We start from the raw sequence: 21,856 nt of genomic DNA on the forward strand, positions 1-21,856 counted from the left end.
GATCACAGTAACATGCAACAGAAGGTCTTATACATGAATGATGTTCAAAGCAAGAAGGGAGATTGCAGAATGCTGTTGAACAGCCTGGAAAAGATGATGGCCTTTTTAAAGATGGTGAGAATGGCCCTTTAAATTAAAAGCTGGTTGTTCTGTAGGTAAACAAGGATTGTTGTTTTTTTTGGATGAGGAGATCATGCCAAAAATCACACTGACAGGCTAAAAATGGCCTCATGTGATTGCTGGTATCTTTGGGACGAGTTTAATGCTGGAAATTCTGACATAAAGATAAGGATAAAAGTACCCCTGCAAGGAAAATGCTGCTCTACTGTTGGCTTGACCTCTACTTTTGTATGAGTGATACAAGAAAGTAAAAGTATTTTATGGAAATTTTCTATGAGTACAACGAGAATGAATTTCTAGGTCTAAATGTTTCTTAAGTAAACATTAGTCACGTGATTTTATTTGAATACAACGTTAATATTTTTGCAGTCCTCTCTTGTATGCTGAGTTATCTAGATGCTCACATAAAAACAGACATTTCATAAGATTATAATCTCCATATCTACAACACCAGCATAGATTTGTTAAAATGGTATAAGGTCAGAGGAAAGACTGATCCCCCTGTATTTGCAGCTGCAACCACTAGGTGGCACAATAGTCATAGGTTGTGACATCCGAACATTCAGTCCCATGACAATGGTAGATCCGGAATATTGAGAATTTATGTCAATTTAAGTATAGGTTTTTTAATTCTTTGTTAATGGTCATAAAATGTGTCAATTTATTCCAAAGAGGAAATTAACAAATTAATTACTAATCCTTTATATGTTTATTCAGTAAAAATATTAATTTAAATGCCAGTGTTGCTCTGCATAATGTGGCCACTATTTAATAAAGCGGTTGTGGATTATTTGAAGATTGTTTAAACAGGCTTTATCATAAATCAAAGCGAGAATGAAGCGAATTCTGAACCATTAATTGTTCTAACCAACTCAGTACAAATTAGTTGTCACTAAATGCGCTTGAACTCTCCGTGTTAATAAAATATGACTTCTTTGGGATTAAAACTGATGGATTTCAGCTCTGAATTACAACGCTCCAAAGAAAACAGTCCCAGTTTATCTACTCCCTCCTTATAACTCAAACTCTCCAGTCCAGGAAACATTTCCCATTAATCTATTCTGCACCCTCTCCAGCTTAACCAAATCTTTCTATAGGGTGGTGGCCAGAACTGCTCCCAGTACTACAACTGTGGCCAAACAAATGATTTGAACTACTGTAACATGAGATCCCAACCTCTATACTCAGTGCCTCATCCGATGAATGCAAGCGCATCCATATACCTTGGTTCTTGGTTTCTTGGTCGTCCAAAATATTCCAAATGGAATTTAAACTGGAGGTGGTGAAGGGAGGGATTTAAGCCAGAAAGGGTTTTTGGGAAGAAAGAGCTACTTTAAATTTAGTTGCATCTGGTTGGGTAACTATAGTAGGGTGGAGATTATTCCATGCTTTAATTGTGCGGGGAAGAACAAATTGCTGTACACATCTGTCTTTATAGCTGGGATCACAAATTGGATCGAATGCCCTCGTCTGCCCTAATTGGTTTGGGTTTGGTGTAGGTCTTGTAATCTATGTTGAGCTGACCATTTAACATTTTGTAAAAACAGGTCAAACGGCGAGCTTCACGTCTGTCTTGGAGAGAGTTCCACCCCAGAGAATTCAGAAGTTTGGTGACACTCGCTTCTCTCTCATAGGTGTTAGTAACAAATCGAGCTGCCTGTCTTTGGACACGTTCGACGGAAGAAATGTTTTTATTTGTGTATGGGTCCCATGCTGCAACTGCGTAGTCCAAATGAGGTCTAACGAGGGTGAAATATAGCTTCTCCTTGACAGAAGTTGAACAATGATGAAAGTTACGCCTCAGAAAGTTTAGGACACCTGTTGCTTTCACCGTTGCATGATGAGTCTGACCATTCCAACGCAGATCATTTTGCAATTTGATGCCAAGTCCACCCTCCCAGACCCGTACTAACCCCCCACTGCACCTCGATTGTCCTCTCCAAACCACTGCAATCACCACCATCCAACCTGATTGCACCTTTGTGTTCCCACCAAAGTCCCCAATCTCCTGCCCTCCACAAACACCACTCTGTCAACCACTCAAACTTATCTAGAATGCCAGAATGCGAGGAGACCTGATAGAAGTGTGTAAAGTTATGAGAGGCATGGATCGGGGAGACAGTCAGAGCTTTTTTCACAGGATAGAGGTGAAGTGTAAAGGAGAGAGAGGTGCGGGGCATATTTTTCTTTTACACAGAGTGTGGTGAATGCATGGAATATGCTGCCAGGGGGTGGAGGTTGAGGCAGATATGATGGTACCATTTATGAGACTTTTAGAATAGGCACATGGATATGCAGGGAATGGAGTGATATTGTTTAGGTGCGGTGCAAATAGGAGTTGGTCTTGGCATCATGTTCGGCATAGACATTGTGGGCTGAAGGGGCTGTTGTTGTGCTGTATTCACCTATGTACTATTATTTCCAATTTCAGCATTCTGCCACTAAACATAAGAACAAGAAACATAGAAACATAGAAACATAGAAATTAGGTGCAGGAGTAGGCCATTCGGCCCTTCGAGCCTGCACCGCCATTCAATATGATCATGGCTGATCATCCAACTCAGTATCCCGTACCTGCCTTCTCTCCACACCCCCTGATCCCTTTAGCCACAAGGGCCACATCTAACTCCCTCTTAAATATAGCCAATGAACTGGCCTCAACTACCCTCTGTGGCAGAGAGTTCCAGAGATTCACCACTCTCTGTGTGAAAAAAGTTCTTCTTATCTCGGTTTTAAAGGATTTCCCCCTTATCCTTGAGCTGTGACCCCTTGTCCGGGACTTCCCTAACATCGGGAACAATCTGCCTGCATCTAGCCTGTCCAAGCCCGTATGAACTTTGTAAGTTACTATAGGATGCCCTCTCAATCTCCTAAATTCTAGAGAGTATAAACCAAGTCTATCCAGTCTTTCTTCATAAGACAGTCCTGACATCCCAGGAATCAGTCTGGTGAACCGTCTCTGCACTCCCTCTATGGCAATAATGTCCTTCCTCAGATTTGGAGACCAAAAACTGTACGCAATACTCCAGGTGTGGTCTCACCAAGACCCTGTACAACTGCAGTAGAACCTCTCTGCTCCTATACTCAAATCCTTTTGCAATGAAAGCTAACATACCATTCGCTTTCTTTACTGCCTGCTGCACCTGCATGCCTACCTTCAATGACTGGTGTACCATGACACCCAGGTCTCGCTGCATCTCCCCCTTTCCCAAGCGGCCACCATTTAGATAATAGTCTGATTTCCTGTTTTTGCCACCAAAATGGATAACCTCACATTTATCCAAATTATACTGCATCTGCCATGCATTTGCCCACTCACCCAGCCTATCCAAGTCACCTTGCAGCCTCCTAGCATCCTCCTCACAGCTCACACTGCCCCCCAGCTTAGTGTCATCCGCAAACTTGGAGATATTGCCTTCAATTCCCTCATCCAGATCATTAATATATATTGTAAATAGCTGGGGTCCCAGTACTGAGCCTTGGGGTACCCCACTAGTCACTGCCTGCCATTGTGAAAAGGACCCGTTTACTCCTACTCTTTGCTTCCTGTTTGCCAGCCAGTTCTCTATCCACATCAATACTGAACCCCCAATGCCTTGCGTGTGATTTAAGTTTGTATACTAATCTCTTATGTGGGACCTTGTCGAAAGCCTTCTGGAAGTCCAGATACACCACATCCACTGGTTCTCCCCTATCCACGCTACTAGTTACAACCTCGAAAAATTCTATAAGATTCGTCAGACATGATTTACCTTTAATAAATCCATGCTGACTTTGTCCAATGATTTCACCACTTTCCAATGCTGCTATCCCATCTTTAATAACTGACTCTAGCAGTTTCCCCACTACCGATGTTAGACTAACTGGTCTGTAATTCCCCAAACTTCTCTAGAATCCCAGAATCTTAAAAAGGGGGTTACGTTTGATAGAAGCCAATCTTCAGGAACTACTGAGAGGCTAAAGGATTTTGAAAGATTAGTACTAGCATCCACTTTTCACAGGATACTTCCTGAAGTACTCTGGGAGCAGAGAGGTGCCCTGGGGATATTTTAATCCATTTTTACCCAACACCAGTTGGTGGCTAATGCATGGACTATGCCTGCCAGAGGGTCCCCTGCTATTTCCGGCAAATTATTGATGTCTTCCTTAGTGACGGAACCTAAGTAGTTATTCAATTGGTCCGCCATATCCTTGTTCCCCATGATCAACTCACCTGTTCCTGACTGCAAGGGACCTACATTTGTATTAACTAATCTCTTCCTTTTCACATATATATAAAAACTTTTGCAGTCAGTTTTTATGTTCCCTGCCAGTTTTCTTTCATAATCTATTTTTCCTTTCCTAATTAAGCCCTTTGTGGGCTGAAGGGGCTTTGAATTGCTCTCCCAGTCCCTATGTACTGCTTTTTTCTGGCTAATTTCAGCATTCTGCTATCCCTAATCCACACTAAGAACAGAAAGCAAGATCAGATGAAAATTGGTGCTAGTGTAGACCACCAGACCTCTCAATCTTGCCCTGCAAGATAGTATGATCTTCATTGATCAATCTGGCCCCTTCTGTGCTAGTTATCCATGATCCTCAATTACTATCAAAGATTCTGGTCCCATTTAAAGAAGCCCACCCACTCTCCACTAATCATCCAGGCTGCCAGTCTGATTTCAGCTCTCCCACCATGATCAGCAGTCACAATGCAGCCCCAGACGAGCCCGTGCCCATTATCTGACCTGAACTGATCTGGGTGGGGAAGATGGAGGGACATTTTCAGTGGTGAAACAATTGTTGTTGCTGTCCAGTTGCTGTGTCCATCTAGTGCAGACTGTGCTCTCGAATGTGCGGCCAAATCTGCACCTTGCACTAGTCCATATTCAAATAGAGGCACCATTAATGCTGCAATATTAATGATACCAAAACACAGGGAACTGAATGTATTCTTTGGCAGTATTAACAGGCAAACCAAATTCACTCTTTTTTTGCCATAAACTCATAATATGTGGGTGTTCAGTGCATTTTTTAATAATTGGTAAGAAAAAAAATTGAAAATTGCCCTTGCCCTTCATGGACTACTTAGAGTCTACTGCCATTTTATATTTGGTATATTACATAATTGGTTTGGATGTTATAATGTGTTATTAATTCAGTCGGATACTCAATGGGTTAACGTTTTAGTGCACAATGTGTTTTGCAATTAGAGAGAAACAAGAAATTGAAAACATACCTTCCACATGACTAAGATCAAAATAGCCAGAACCAGCAAACCGACTAGTACAGCTAGAATTATGACCCACAGGGGAATCGCAAGTGAAGCGTCAGGTGTGGCCCAAATCACTGATGTTCTTATCTAGACAAGGAAAAACATTGCAAATTATTATTTTAACTTATCTACAAGACATGAACATTACAGACACCGCAGGATTTATTGCTCATCACTAATTCTCGAGGTCACTTCACGGGGCACTTTAGATTCAGTGCTTTGGTGTTTCTAACACATGCACAGGCCAGAATAGAGAAGAACAGCAGATTTTTATCCGCTGAAAGTAAATGGCAAACTAGTTAGGTTCTTATGTTTCAAAGCCATGATGTTTAGTCCAGATTTACTTGAATTTAGGGTGGCACGGTGCTGTAGCGGTAGAGTTGTTGCCTCATAGCACCAAAGACCTAGGTTTGATCCTGAGTACACGGAGTTGTAGTCTGTATGGAGTTCGCTCCGTATCCGTGTGGGTTTTCTCTGGGTGCTCTGGTTTCGTACAAGTTTGTAGGTTTGTACAAGTTTGGCTTTGGTAAGTTGTATAAAAAATGTCCCTAGTGTGTAGGATAGTGTTGGCGGTGAACGCTGGTCGGAAGGGACATGGTGGGCTGAAGGGCCTGTTTCCGTGCTGAATCCCTAAAGTCTAAAAGTGTAAACCCTCTTATGTTCATGATCGACTGAGCTAGGATTTCACCTCATGCTGTTGGATCCACTGTAGAAAACCTAATCAGTGACTTGACCCTGCGATGTATTATACGTGTATTATACGTGTATCTGTATTAATAAACTCATTGACTCTTGACTCTGGATCTATCTGCATTATTATTAATTCATTTTAGATTATCCTTGTGGACTGATGTGGAGGATGGGGGGAAGCTGAAAAAGAGAGGTGGGAACAGGGCAAAGCCTGGTGGATGCAGGTGAGGTGGGGTGAGTGGCAGATGGATGCAGTAAGTGACAAAGGCTGAGTGGCAAATAATTTCATTGTTCCGTTTCGGGACATATGGCAATATAATACTCTTGACTTCCTGAGATGAAATGGAGTCAAAAGTGTGTAATTTAAGGAAAGATGAGGAGAAATGAAATGTTCTCTCGTTTCCAGTTCTCTACTCTGAAGAAGGGTTCTGACCCAAAATGGCATCTGTCTATTCTCTCCACAGATGCTTCCTGATTTGCTCAGTTCGGCCAGCACGTTGTTTTGATTATTATTAAACACGACTGTATTGCTGCAACTTTGACACTTGGAGAAGAACCTCAGTAATGCTAGGATAGTTTTCTTTACGGTAGGGCAGGGAATGTACATGATGGGTGGGAGAGGTGGACTTGGGGTCCTAAGACTCAGCAGGACATGGATGGCCTGTGAAGTAAAGCAGAATAAGCCAGTGACCAACAGGGAGGAATATAGGTGGCACAGTAGTGCAGCAGGTAGAACTGCTACTTTACAGTGCCAGGGATCCGGGTTCTATCCTGACTTCTGGTGCTGTCTATGTGGAGTTTGCACATTCTGCCTGTGAGCAAATGGATTTCCTCCAGATGTTCCGGTTTCCTCTCACATCTAAAAGACATTCAGATTTGTAGGTTAACTGGTTTCTGTAAAATTTCCCCTCATATGTAGGTAGTGGAGGCAAAAATGGGATAACATAGAATTAGTGTGAATGGGTGATCGATGGTCAGTGTGGACTCAGTGGGCTGAAGGGCCTGTTTTCATGCTATATCTCTGCACTAAATTAAAATCCGGTAGAATTGGCTGGATTAGCATTTGGCTGGATGTAAACTATTTCCAAAGTAATTCTGTTTTGTCATGGGACAGGCAAAATATGCAGTTAGCAGAGTCCAATTAATAATGCAATATGGTATGGGCAAATTAAAAAAAGATCACAAATATGTTCCCTGATAATTTAAATCAGTCACTCTGTACCAGTGCATCTCTTTTATTTGGTTTGAAATCAATACCATCATTATAAAAGAGAGAAAGGATATCGATGTGATTTAAAATTCAGATTTTACAGTATTTCCCTTTAAATATAATTAATGAAATATTGGCACTGCCATTGATAAATGCTATTACAATGTAATAACAGATCAAAGTGCAATAACTGGTAAGAGATCTTTTACTTATTACGTGTAATGGTAATCAAAGACATGCATTGATGCCACTCACGTGGCTCATCTCAGCTGTACAGAGGCTCTCTTGCAGAAAATAGGTGACATTACTTAACAGGAACTGGAGAGCTTAGTAACATTATAAAGAATTACACGTGTGGAGAATGAGCTCTGTGATATAAAGCCAGGCAACAAAGCCCTATACTGTTTTTCCAGGAAACAATAAACACAAAAAAATAATGTTCAGTTCTTCAGGGATATCAGTCATATCTCAAATGATTCAATCTAAAACACTATGAATTACAGGATTAAATATTGAAAATCTTGAATTGAGTGCAAGGGATTGTGTAAATGTTAGTTCTTGCTGGTAAGGGTTGCACCCTCTGCTGCTCCGAGTGCATTGTATTTCTGCTACATTATGCGGAAACCTACCACGGTACAGAGGCAGGAAATGGGCAGCAGCCTATGCATAAGGAAGTTGTGTCTTGTAATTTTTCTCCATGGATCCCAAGACTGTATACATCCGGTTAATGTTATCTAAGCAAGTCTCATGTTTATAAAATGTGTCTCCCCTCAAGGCACTTACCACAGTACTTGCACTGGGTAATTCCTTTGGCTGGATTTTGTATGGCATTTCCTTCACTACAAATGACACCAGAGATTGCAGAGAATAATGGTTGTTCCTTCTCTGTAAAAAAAAAAAGAGTGAAAAAGTGAGAGAGAAATGAATTTTCCAGCACTTAATTCACTAAACATTTCATCTGCAGGAAATAAAAAAATGAATTTTATTACCCAGTATTTGCTGGGCAATTTAACATAAAATAGCTTGCCTCTAACAAATATATGAGAAACACTGAATGTCTCTTTAGTTATATTGGATGCAAGTCGCAGTTTACTCAGGAAGTTATTTATTTCAATGGATTATGTACAGTAAACATTCCAAAATCAGTTTGCTTTCTCTGAAGCTTGTGAAGTGGCATTGAGTACTGAATCCAAGTGTGCAGCTGATTAATGAGTTAACACAAAAATTCTACATTAACCCACCTATTGAACAAAATAAACTGCTGAGTTTCTCCCTATGAGCCACTTTAAAGTTTCAGATTAAATAGCAGCAGCTCGCCAAACAGCCGATGTTCACCCCCTTTTACTTTCCAGCACCAAATCTTTTTTTCCTGTCTTCTCCCCTTCAATCCATTTCTTTTGTTCTCTGCTCCCCTCCTCCCTTCTACAACATCACAACCACAAGAATCCCCAAGGCTCTACCATTCACCTTGCGGAATGACATACCCAACCAGCCAGGCTGGACATGTCCTGCACTCCCAGCACCTCATCTTCTGCCTGGGCATGTTACAAACTTCTGGACTTAATAGAGAATCCTCATGTTTTGTTTTCTCTTTGTTTCTTTTATCTAACAAACAAAAAAGCACAATCCAGGACCCACGGAAATGTGCCCACTAAAAGATAATTGTAATGGTGTCACCACTCTTTTCCCTCTTATTTGACCATACATGTTTTCAACAGTCAGAAAACTCTCTTCATAAATTTTAAGAAGGGGTCCTTCTTGGTATCATGTTCAGCACAGCCATTGTGGGCTGAAGGACCTGTTCCTGTGCTGTACGGTTCTGTGTTCCTTCTGCTTCACTGCCATAAGGTTGGCAGTGGTTTAGTGAAAGTTTCATCATGCATTTGAACAAGAGTTGTGTCCAGCCTCCAGAGTTCTGTCGGCAGAACAGGGAGAAATCGCAGAGACACTCATTGTAATCAACAATTACTGATGAAGAATGATTGGAACTTAGTAGGCTTAACTTTAATTTGGATAATTAGAATATCATGGACTATAATCACAGTGAGTAATTGCTTATTTCCATTGAAGAAAGGAAACAATTCATATTCAGGACACTGAAATAGAACTGTAAATGCATTTCAAATTGTGCAATTGAAGTACCGATGCCCCTAATATTGTAATCATATTTGTTGTTGTACTACATGGATATAAAGTATTTCATTGGCTTTAAAAGTCAAATATAAATCACTTTATTGATTTTTATTTAATTTGTTTTCATGTTTTTGTTATAATTGGAAAGGAATGTATAAAACTCTGGCATACGTCCACTAGCTAAGTGCACTAACTATGGCAATGTATGTGAGAAATCCAGTCACATTGACTTTTTTTATTGTGGATTTAAAAAAAGATTTGGGTCTTTACTTCCCAACACGGTTTCAAGAATATCGCAATTCTCACAGGAAATCCCTAAAACTGCTTTTGGAGTCATGACACATGATAACGGGCATCTCTCTGGAAATGATTTATGTCAGGAAATTTGACACATCCTATTTCCGGAGTACTGTAGAAACTGAAAAGGAGCACAAGACATTTATAATAAAGGTCACTGAAATAAGTAGACTTAAATTGATTAACCCATCAGCAATGAATATTCTCAAAACTGCAACTAAAGTACAGACACAAAGTGCTGGAGTAACTCAGTGGGTCAGGCAGCATCTCTGGAGTAAAAGAATGGGTTACATTTCAGGTCAGGACCCTTCTTCAGACAGAGATGCTGTCTGACTCACTGAGTTACTCCAGCACTTTGTGTCTATTTCAGTATATACTGTCATCTGCAGTTCTTTTCTACACTTTTTAAATGTATATATATATATGTGAGTTCACACGGTTTTCCTGTTGTGTTCAAGAATTATATATAAGCCCTTTACACTACTGTATTGGCATTGTATTTTTTCAACACCGGATATTAAACAAATAATGAAGGCTTGAATACCTCTGGTACAGGAATAGTTCTACTTGAAGTGAAGTAAATGGGTTGCAAACTGAAAAATGCTGATGTTGAGGGCACACCACTTCATGTATTTAGGTTAGATTGCAGAGAAAATGATGAGAGGAACATGAGACCATTATCGGCAAGGTGTACAGTAGAGAGCATATTGACTGGTTGCATCACAGTCTGGCTTGGCAACTCAAAAGCCCAGGAACGCAGAAGATTTCAAAAAATGGGGAACACTGCCCTGTCCATCACTGCTATTGACCTTTCCACCATCGTAGGGATCTACAAGAGTCGCTGCCTCAAAAAGGCAGTCAGCATCATCAGAGACCCACAATACCCTAGCCATGCTCTCATTTCATTCCTACCACCAGGAAAAAGGTATAGGAGCCTGAGAACTGTTACATGCGGGTTCAGCATTGCCATCTGTGGCAATGAAGTCCACATATTCACCACCCTCTAGCTAAAAGAGCTCATCTACATTGTAAAGGTATGTCCTTTTATTCTGGGGTTGTGCCCTCTAGTCCTAGACTCTCCCACCACTGGAAACACTCTCAACACATCCTAGGCCTCTATCTATGCCTCTTGGAATACATTCTTCATTCACAAACTTACTGCTATGCTACCTATGCTCTCAACTGAATGGTCTATTATAAATAATAGACCACAGTCGACCCAGCACCGATCCACTACTTTACTATAGTCTTCCAGTCAGAAAAACAACCCTCCATCACCACCCTCTACCTCTAAGCTAGGGTTATAATCAATAGGAAAGGAAGGGTATTTCTCAGGTTATTCAGATTTTATGGAAAATGTTATTTAGGTAAGTATAAAACATTGCAGAAAAGCAAATCTGCCTTCACACTTCTGCTGCCTCTTTCTTAGTAGAATCTGCAGCAGTCAATCCCCACCCTGTCCAGGATATAAAATGAGGATAACATTTCCTATCTATAGTGCTCTTGTAAGCAATTAAAGTTACTTGAAATATGCGGTGATTATTTGTACATGCAATTTCTGCTTCGAACTGGCACGTCTTACCCTAGATCTGAAAAGTGTGGGGCAGTTTGGTTGAATGTTATACGAGATAAATTGTTCTAACAGTCCTTGCTTTCACTGTGTGTGCAAGACTGGACATAATGCACCACAAAAGTGAGATGTTGTAGCCACAATCTTCATAAACATTATATTAAACAAGCGGGAAAATGAAGTTAAGGTCAAGGTTAGAGCAGCAAATATGTTATTAAATAATGGAGCAACGTGGAGGGGCCATGTAAACTGCTTCTGCTCCTATTTCTTATATCTTTACGATACATGATCGTCTCTCTATATCCTGGGAAATCAGTGCTAAGTTTAATTTGACTATCAGCTATTTTTGAGCTGCTGGATGGGTGCTGTGTTGCTTGGACACGCAATCATGGTATTAAGAAAATTGCTAAATTAGTGATATTTACCTTAAAAATAAGCCAGTTTGATGGTTTATATCCCTGTTTCTTCAATAAAATACTGTTTGCCTTTTCCTAATGGCAGGAGTGTGCAGAGTTTCTGTTGCCGTGATTTTCCTGCAATTACCATTGGGAAGTGATTTTTTTGGGAAGTAGGTGCTTTAGGATACACTGTGCATGGCAGCTGCACGGAACATAGAACATACACATCGCAGGAACAGGCCCTCAGCCCACAATATCCATACCGAACACGATGCCAAGATAAAGAATCTCATCTGCCTGCACATGATCCATATCCCTCCATTCACTGCTTATCCACGTGCCTGTCCAAAAGTCTCGTAAATGCCAGTATTGAATCTGTCTCCACCACCACAATGGCAACATGTTCCAGCCATCTTTCACCCTCTGTGCAAAAATACTTATCCTGCAGACCTCCTTTGAACTTTGCCCTTCTCAGCTTAAAGTAATGCTCTCTAGACTTTAACATTTACACCCTCTACAATTCAGAGATATATGGATGCCTTCATGTGTCATGGATGGGATGGTGGACTATAGTTGGAGGATAGACACGTCTTTAGTGTTTGTGATGATATCATGCACCATCCCTTCATGGAATCTGCCTTTCAGTTGATTACTGAGCCACGTGTAGCCCCAATGCCAAATGAAGCAGGATTGCATGTAATCTAGGTAGAGACTGCAGCATTGACCCAAAACTGAAACGCTCTCTCGGGTCATTCCTGCTTCTCCTCGCAGAAGATACAAAAGCTTGAAAGCACACACCACCAGATTCAGAAACAGCTTCTTCAACTCTGGCTTCTGAACCGCCCTTCTACAAGCTAGGATACAGTCCACTTCTCCTCTATCTCATTGCGGACATTGTATTTTGTCTTTGACACTGTATTGCTTCAACACTGAGAACTATGTTTTGCATTCTGTATCCCCCTTTACTCTATTGTACTTGAGTTTGACTTGATCGTATCTATGTATATTATTCTTTGATTTGATTGGATAGAATGCAAAACAAAACCTTTCACTGTATTTTGGTACATGCAACCTAAACTTAATACAATAGGTTTAGGTTCCCTTCCTGGTTATACCCAATTTCAGGAACTGCGGAAAAGGTAAAGGATGGACTTGAAATTAAGCTTCTAAATTCAAGGAAGGACAATTCCAATATATTAGGGAATACTGAAAGGCAAGACCTGGCAAAAAGTGGACTAAGAGCAGGAATTTGCAGTTGAGTCTATATTTGAGCAGTGGGAGTCATTTAAAGATTAAGTAGTGAGACATCAGGGCCAACGTATTCCTGGAATGATGAAAGAGAAGGCCAATAATTCCATGAGTCCTGGGTATCAAGGGATGTTAAAGATTGGATTAAATTAAAAATAAAGCCTCCAGCCATGGAGAGAATATACAAATGCACAGACTGCATTCAATGTTAGGATCGTACTTGGGTTGCTGTAGCTATGAGCATGGATAGGACAGGTTTAGAGGGATATCGGCCAAACACAGGAAAGTGGGACTAGTGTAGGTGGGACATGTTGGTCAGTGTGGGCAAGTTGGGTCGAAGGAACTGTTTCCATGCTGTATGCCTCCATGGCTCAACTAGCCGTGCCATTCAAATGACATGTTATCAGCAGCCACTCTCTTATTCCAGTTGTTCCAGAGATATCTTGGTTCCTTGGAGCCAGCGGATCAAAATCAAAGTATTCCTGTTGCTTCACAAACTGACTAACCATTGCACTAGCCTCCATTCTCCACCCTAACCCCAACCCCACCACACTCCAAAGGAACTTCAGAGCTGTTTAAAACTAGCGAATGCTAAGAAGCAGACCGATCATAATTCACAGGAAGTAAGGGAAATGAATGATTTTTGTCGACTCATTAACATATTAAATAATTTATTTCCCCTTTGCCTGATGTTTCAAAGCTGTTTGAGAATTGGCAGCAGATGTAGTTGTGAATAGTGAACAACTTGCCAAGTCACAGTCTTGTCTTTAGTAAAGCTTTAATTGATAGTAGTACTACTTCCATCAATAATTTGCATTTACATTATTATGGTATGAATTTTCATACCATAATAATGTAAATGGTATTACACAATGGTATGAATTTTCCAAACCCCTAGACAGGATGGGCGAGTTGACTGAAACTTGGTCAGCATGGACTTTATTTATTTATTTTAGAGAGCGGAAATAGGCCCTTCGTCCCACTGACCAGCGTTCCCCACACATTAACACTATTCTACACACACTTGGGACAATTTACATTTACACCAAGCCAATTAACCTACAAACCTGCACGTCTTTGGAGTGCAGGTGGAAGCCGAAGATCTCGGAGAAAACCCACGCGATCATGGGGAGAACGTACAAAGTCAATAAAGTACAGTACTCGTAGTCAGGATTGGACCTGGGTCTCCGACGCTGCAAGCGCTGTAAGGCAACTCTACCACTGCGCCACGGTGCTGCCCGGACGGGTTGGGCCGAGGAGTCTGTTTCCTTGCCATATGACTTTATAATGACAGTGTGTGGGCAGTATGTATGGAGTAAATGGAGTATGGAGTAAATCGATATACAAAAACAGTTGCAAAGGTGAGCTTGGTGTAAAATATGATGCAATCAAAATTGTATGAATAGGTTTCAAAGTTGAAGATTTGATTGGGATGTTTGGATGTTTCCGAAAGTAGGGTTGGGGCTGTGGAGAACACGGCTTCCAATGATGCATTGATAAGGGTAGAATCCACAATACATCAGAGATGGAGGAATGGGAAAGGATGCAATTCACATCTTGTTTTCTAAGAGATTAGTACAATGATAATTTTATCAGCAAAGGAGCTGCGCAGTTCTTGCCCAAGTCCATCGGTTGGGCTTTGGCAAAGATGGGGCAATGGCACATCCAGCCCGAGATATCTTTGCACCAAGTGACATCCTTCATCAGATCATCCAGCTGCATACAATTTGAGAAGAGAAAGCCTATCCTCCCTGTGTTATTCAAATTGCTCCTGCCACTTGCACCTCTCAGTCAAACCAGTAAAGAGCAGCGAGGCTTCACAAAACAGCAAAAAGAGGTAGCAAAAATCTAAACACAATTTATAAAACATTCCCAGGTTTGAAATGCGTTCCTCTCAAAATTCACACTGGTAAAGGTAAAGGCTTAGCCACATTTTATCCCTGTCCATACAGCTATTAGTGTTACTCACATGTACACCTTCTCCCTTCCCCACATAAATATCATACACAGTCTCCATGTGCACGATTCACACAGGCTTCATTCATATCATGTAATGAAGCACAGTGCCATGGTTCAAAGCCCGAGGGCCCTGCAGTCATCTTGCAAATTTATATTAAGAGATATGCAAACAATAAGGCATGAAACACATGTTAATTGCATTCCAACTGTGCTGTCTTCTGCAATAGAGCAGAAAAATAATAACAGGCAACAAGCCCTTTAAGTCAACAAAGGGTGTTATGGCTGTTTGAGATGTCCTTTGCAAAACTGGATTTTTTTGCAGCCAGACTAATATCTGGGACACCCAGCATGGATACGCATCCTCCAGGCTCACATCAGTGAGCTCCGTGTCTTTATCCATAAAGCTCAGGATTTGATTTGTTTTGAATAGACATGTCAGCCTGTATTGCCATCTTTTGAATATTTGGCTCTTCTTTTATGATACAAATAATTAACAATAATAATTGGGGTATCCTGAGAAAGGCCAGCAAACACTGGACAAAAAGCTAATAAGAGAACATGACACTGAAAGGGATAAATGACTGAAATCGAAGTTATGTCAGATCCAATAGAGTGAATTAATTCACTCTCTGATTGCCGAGCTGGTGGACAGGAGTTATGTTAGCAAGTGTGTGAGAGAGCGTAAATGACAGTAGAATATGTGACAGAGATGGATTATGATTAGCTGTAAAGGAAGGGTACATGACATGAAAATTAAGGGACTGAAGTTTAGGGGTAACATGAGGGGGAACTTCTTTACTCAGAGAGTGGTAGCGGTGTGGAATGAGCTTCCAGTGAAGGTGGTGGAGGCAGGTTCGTTTTTATCATTTAAAAATAAATTGGATAGTTATATGGATGGGAAGGGAATGGAGGGTTATGGTCTGAGCGCAGGGTATATGGGACTAGGGGAGATTATGTGTTCGGCACGGACTAGAAGGGTCGAGATGGCCTGTTTCCGTGCTGTAATTGTTATATGCTTATATGGTTATATGGTAAGAACCTTTCATCTTTGGCCATAAATGGATTGTGTGGCCTGGCTGGATTTATGGCCAGGCATATTGGTGTCTACAGATGTAATACATATCAATATTTTGGGCATGGTCTACAAAACACATAACATTCCAACACTCACTAGACCTGGAAATCTAGAATACCTTTGGGAAACCCAGGAAACCTTCCAACTGGTGCTTGCAACCCACAGCATTTGTCATTGCCTTCACCTGCTGTCCTTCAGTTGTTTTTTTAGTTACAGACTAACAACAATTGATCTAATCCCGTAACAGTGGTAAAATGGAAGCATATATTGAAGATGGATTGGAAATGGTTAGTGCATAAAGAAATAACACTAAAGTTTCAAAGAACACATATTTAAGACAGAAAACCACAAAGGGAAAGTGATTCATCCACGCCTGACAAGTGAAGTTAAATATAGTGTTAAATTGGCAGGTTGGCAGAAATAACAAGCAGGCCTGAGGATTGGGAGCAATTTAGAACTCAGCAAAGGAAGATCGAGACAATTGCAAAGACAGCCAAAACAGAATATGAGAGTAGACTTGGGAGAAACATAAAACATACTGTAACAGACTTTTATAGTTATATAAAAAGGAAAAGACTAGCAAGACCAATTGCAGGCCCCTTCCAGTTAGAGGCAGGATAATTTATAATGGGGATTAAGGAAATGGCAGAGCAATTAAACAATTACTTTGCATCTGTCTTCACAAAAGACACATAAAACCTGCCAGATATATTTGTGAATGAGCAAATGAAGGAGCTAAATATTAGGGAAACATTTGTATAAGAGATGTTTCTGAATTAATCATCTAGATGCCCAAAGTAAGATCCTGTGAACATGGATTCAAATTCCACCAGGGCAGATGGTAATAAATTTGCATTTGAATTGTGCAATTAAGAAGTCTAACGATGACCATGAAAACCACAGTCAATTCTTGTAAAGACCCTTCTAGTTCACTACAATGTCCTATTTGGGAAGGAATCTTCCATCCTTATCGGGTCTGGTCTATACGCAACCTCAGACCAACAACAATGTGAATCAACCTTAACTTCCCTCTGAAATGGTGTAGCGAGTCAGCCAATTGCAATAAACTGCTAGAAAGCCACAAACAAATAAGACTGATTGGATCACCCAGGATCATCTAGGCACTTGTTTGCACCAGTTTGCACTTAAAACCAAATTGTAGAAGCACCGCTTATTCCACCAGTTTAATACGCTTACAAAGTTATGCTCACAGAATCATACCTTAGTTATCCCAGTCATCAACCCACTCCATCCATGGGTCTGTCCTGTCCTGTGTTTTCCCTCCAGCAAGACAGATCCAGCAGAGGTGGCATTACAATGGAAATGTCAGCAGCAACTGCCCTGGTAGTCCTTACCATCCTCAACTCTGGGTCCGATGAAATCTAATGGCATCAAGTTAAATTTATGCTGATTACCATCTATCATCGCCCTTTGGCTGATGAATCAATACTACTATGTAGAACATTATTTGAAGAAAGCACGAACAGTGGCAAAGGCTTAGAATGTACCCTTGGGGGGGGGGGGGGGGGGGTGGGAGTAAACTAACATCCATCACCAAGAATGGCTTAGTAGCACCACTACTGACCAAGCTGGCTGAGTGCTAAAGGACATTACTGTCAGACTAGGTCTACGGTGACACGTGAAGAAACTAACAAGAGGGAAAAAACCTACTTCATCTTGTCCTCACCAATTTACCAGTTGCAGATGCATCTGTCCACAACAGTATCAGTAGGTGGCAAGGTGGTGTAGCAGTAGACTTGCTGCCTGACTGCGTCATAGACTCAGGTTAGATCTTGACTACAGGTGCTGTCTGTACCGAGTTTGTCCTTTCTCCTTGTGTCCTGCATGGGTTTTCTCTGCGATCTCCGGTTTCCTCCCGTATGCCAAAGACATACAGGTTTGTTGGTTAATTGGATTGGTATAATTGTAAATTCTCCATAGTGTGTGTAGGATAATGTTAGTGTGCGGGGATCGCTGGTCGGCGCGGACTCGGTGGGCTGAAGGGTCTGTTTCCACACTGTATCTCTAAACTAAACTGAAGTAGGAGTGACCATTGCAAAAACAAAGTCCCGTCTTCATGGTGAAAATATACTTCACCATGTTGTGTGGCACTACCACCATACTAAATAAATAATCCATGCAGGCCATCAGCATCTACAGAATATAATTCAACCTCTTCCGCACTCATGGCCCACCTTCATATCCCCCGATCTACCATCACCATCAAACCAATGGATCATCCCAGGTTCAATGAAGAGTGAAGGAGAGTATGTTAAGGGCAGAACCAAGCATAGGTCAGAATGCGGGATCAACCTGATGAACCTACATGACAGGACTATTTGCATACTAAATTCCACGATCAACGGATCAATTCCAAACTCTGCAGCCCTGCCGTATCCAGCCAAGAATTGAGCAATTAAACAGGTCACTGGCTCCACAAATGTCCTAATTCTCATGAAATGGGGGAGGCCAGCATGTCAGTGCAAAACATAAATCTTCAGATAGATGTGCCGAGTGGATGATTTATCTCAGCCTCCTCCAGAAGTCCCCAGCATATTGGCTGCTGGACTCCAGCCAATTCTATTAACTCCAAGTAATATTGAGAGATGGCTAAATGCACTGGATACACCAAAGGCTACAGGCCCTGACAACATTCAGGCAATAATACTGAAAACCTGTGCTCCACAACTCGCTGTACCCTTGGCCAAGCTATTTCAATACAGCCACTACATTGACATATATGTGACAATGTGGAAGCCTGTCTACATATGTGTTGGCCACAAGAATCAGGACAAATCCAACTCAGTCAACTACTGCCTCATTAGTCAACAATCAATTGTCAGCAGTCATGGAAGGGTTAATAGTTAAGTGATTGAGTGGCTCTTGCTTAGTAACAAACTGCTCATAAACGCTCAGCCACTACAATGATTCTGCTCCTAGTCTCATTGCAGTCTTTGTCAATACATGGACTACAGTGCTGAAGGTGGTGAGAGTAATTGCTCGTGATGCCAAGGCAGCATTAGTTTGAATATGGCTTAAAGGAGGTTTGACTATACTGGAGTCAATGGGAATCAAGGAGAAATTCCTCTGCTGGTTGGAAAATGGTTGTGTTGGCTGGAGGACAAACATCTCAGCCACAGGACATCTCTGCAGAAGATCCTTCTGCAATGTCCTTCAATCATAAGGTCAGAAGTCGGAAGGTTCAGCAGCAATTACATCTCCTCAAGTAATGAAACGGTCCACAAACAAATGCAGCAAGATCGGGATGCATCACAGCATGATTTGGGAACAGCTCCATCCAAGACATTGCAGAATATTGTGGATGTGAAGTTTCATCATTTGCGATGCCTATCATCATGCAGGGCATAGCAGCCCACTTGATGGGTACCCCATCCACAACCATTCACTAACCAAAGCACAGAAGCAGCAAGATCTACAGGATGTAATGCAGCAATTCATCACGACTCCTGAGCCAATACCTTCTAACCCCACAACAAGAAGCAGCTCAAACGACAAGGACAGCAAATATATGGGAACACTGTCACCTGGGAGTCGCCCACCAAGCCACACATCATACTAACTTGGAAATATATTGCCGTACCTTCACCATCACTGGGTGAAGAAGCTGGAAACGCCTCCGGAACACATTGCGAATATACACACATAGCAAGGACTGCAGTAAGGGTACAGGTTAGTACAGCTCTCAGCGGTTATGGGGAGAAGGCAGTAAAATGGGGTTGAGAGGGAAAGATAGATCAGCCACGATTGAATGGCGGAGTAGACTTGATGGGTCGAATGGCCTAATTCTGCTCCTAGAACTTAGGAACTTTTGCAATGGCACTAGAAGTCATCTCACCACCACCTTGCTAAGGACAGCTAGAGATGAGTCATTAAATGTTGGCTCAGCTTGTGGGTACAAAAAAAACTGAACTTTAGGTGATTTTAAAGGTAGTTAAGGCTTTGATTATTACCTTCCAAATGTCTAACTTTTTGGAATTGTTACTGCGCATTAGACGATAGCAAACTCTCTGGAGAAAGAAATCTGAAAACCACTGACCACTTAGCATGTCAGTGATAGGGGAAAGTTGAAGGATGTAAGCAAAGCAAACCTTGATGAGAAAAACAGGATTTATGGCAGTAAAACCATAGTGTTTGTGTACGATATAATTAGCAGAATGGATAACCAATACACTTGGGACAATTTATTGAAGCCAATTAACTAGAATGGATAAGGCTGAAACAGTGGGTTGCACAGTGGCGCAACAGTAGAATTGCTGCCTCATAGCACAAGGAGATTCTGACTATGGGTGAGTTCTGAGCAGAGTTTGTACATTCTCCCTGTGACACTGTGAGATTTCTCCGGGTGCTCTGGTTTCCACCCATGTTCCAAAGAGTAGGTTAATTGTCTTTCATAAATTGCCCCTCGTACATTGGTTAGAGTCAGTGTACCAATGATAATTGGTTGGCACAGACTTGCTAGGCTGAAGACCCTGAGTTATTCCACATTTTGTGTCTGTAACCAGTAGGCATATTTGGAAATATGGACGGATTCTGATAAAGTCCCGCACAGAAGCAGATCAACAAAGATAGAGCACATGGAACTGGAGTTACACTGACGATTATTGCAAATTGGTTATCTGACAACAAGCATTGCGAATAAATTGATCATTCTCAGGTTGCAAAACAATAAACTGCTGGTGAAAACAAGTCAAGCTGTACTGCAGAAGCAAAAAAATTGGCCAGGCGTATGTGTTGTATCAAATAGTAACATATCAAATAGAAATGCTTTATTAAAGCACATCCCAATGAAATGAAGAGAATGTTACCATTATAATTATTTTTAAATGATATTAGGACAAGAAGAAATATCCTTGAAAGAGGAAGAATGAATGGATTATTCCGAATGTTACAAATACAATATAGAAAACTTATTGATGCAAAATTGATAAATATTTTCATATTATTGGATAATATTCATTGGGAACTATTTAAAGATTTTTCAAAATGGTTTCAAAAAACATCCAACTAAGTTAAGGTAACCTATGGGCCTGTCCCACTTGGGCGACCTAATCTGCGAGTTCTGGCGGGTTTGCCCTCGACTCATACTTGCAGCATGGTTGACACAAGGTCGTAGGAGGTCTTCGTAACTCTCCTTCATGCTCGAGAGTGGTCTCCGCGTACTCGAGGCCTCAGCTAGGTCGTGGCGTTTGTTTTCAATATGTTACAAAATGCCCACGAGTAAAAAAAGGTCGCCATGGAACAAATAGATACTTTTTTTACTCATAGGTTTAGTCGTAGTTGGTCGTAGTAGGTCGGCATGTTAGTCGTAGGTAATCGAGGGTAGTCTAAGGTAGTCGAAGGTAGTCGTAGATAGTCTTCATCATAGTCGAAGGGAGGTCGAAGGAGATCGAAGGAGGTAGTCTTCACTCTCCACTATTCGGCGTCCAATTTTCCCGAAGTTAGTCGTAGCTAGTCGAAGCTGGTCTTCAACATAGTCGAAGGAGGTCAAAAGAGGTCTCCTACATAGTCGAAGGAGGTCTTCAACATTTCAAACTCTTCTAAACTCGCCAATTAGGTCGCCCAGGTGGGACAGCCCCTTTACTAATTTTCCACCTTATGTCTGTTTTAATTTCATGTGCTATTTTGTCTATAGTTGCACTTTGTCTCTGTGGGAATATGGTCAACTAACTGTCCACTGCTAATAGAATTTATGCTCTTTGAAGAAATGTTATTCATCACTGCTTACTCCTACATAAATTGGATATGACTGCCAAATCAAAATGTTTTCAAGCACTTTTTACTTTACAAAGCAGTAGTGCTTTAATAACACTAAGACTGATTTTTTTTGATCGGTATCAACAGACGGATTCCTCTTGCTGCTGAGATGAAACGCAGAAGTTCCAAA

The 21,856-nt window shown here is 41.2% G+C and overlaps 1 protein-coding gene across 2 annotated transcripts in view; it reads right to left on the reverse strand.

The window, feature by feature from the left end:
• Window positions 1-21,856, reverse strand: part of itga8 (integrin, alpha 8) — a 238,126-nt gene that overhangs the window by 7,436 nt on the left and 208,834 nt on the right. For both annotated transcript variants that reach the window (XM_055655720.1, XM_055655710.1), the window contains 2 exons: window positions 8,055-8,156; window positions 5,336-5,458 (listed from right to left, as the gene is read on the reverse strand). In XM_055655720.1, coding sequence (XP_055511695.1) covers window positions 5,336-5,458; window positions 8,055-8,156 — 225 coding nt within the window. The remainder of the gene's footprint in view (window positions 1-5,335; window positions 5,459-8,054; window positions 8,157-21,856) is intronic.

Source organism: Leucoraja erinacea, chromosome 2, assembly GCF_028641065.1.
Source record: "Leucoraja erinacea ecotype New England chromosome 2, Leri_hhj_1, whole genome shotgun sequence".
NCBI lineage: Eukaryota > Metazoa > Chordata > Chondrichthyes > Rajiformes > Rajidae > Leucoraja > Leucoraja erinaceus.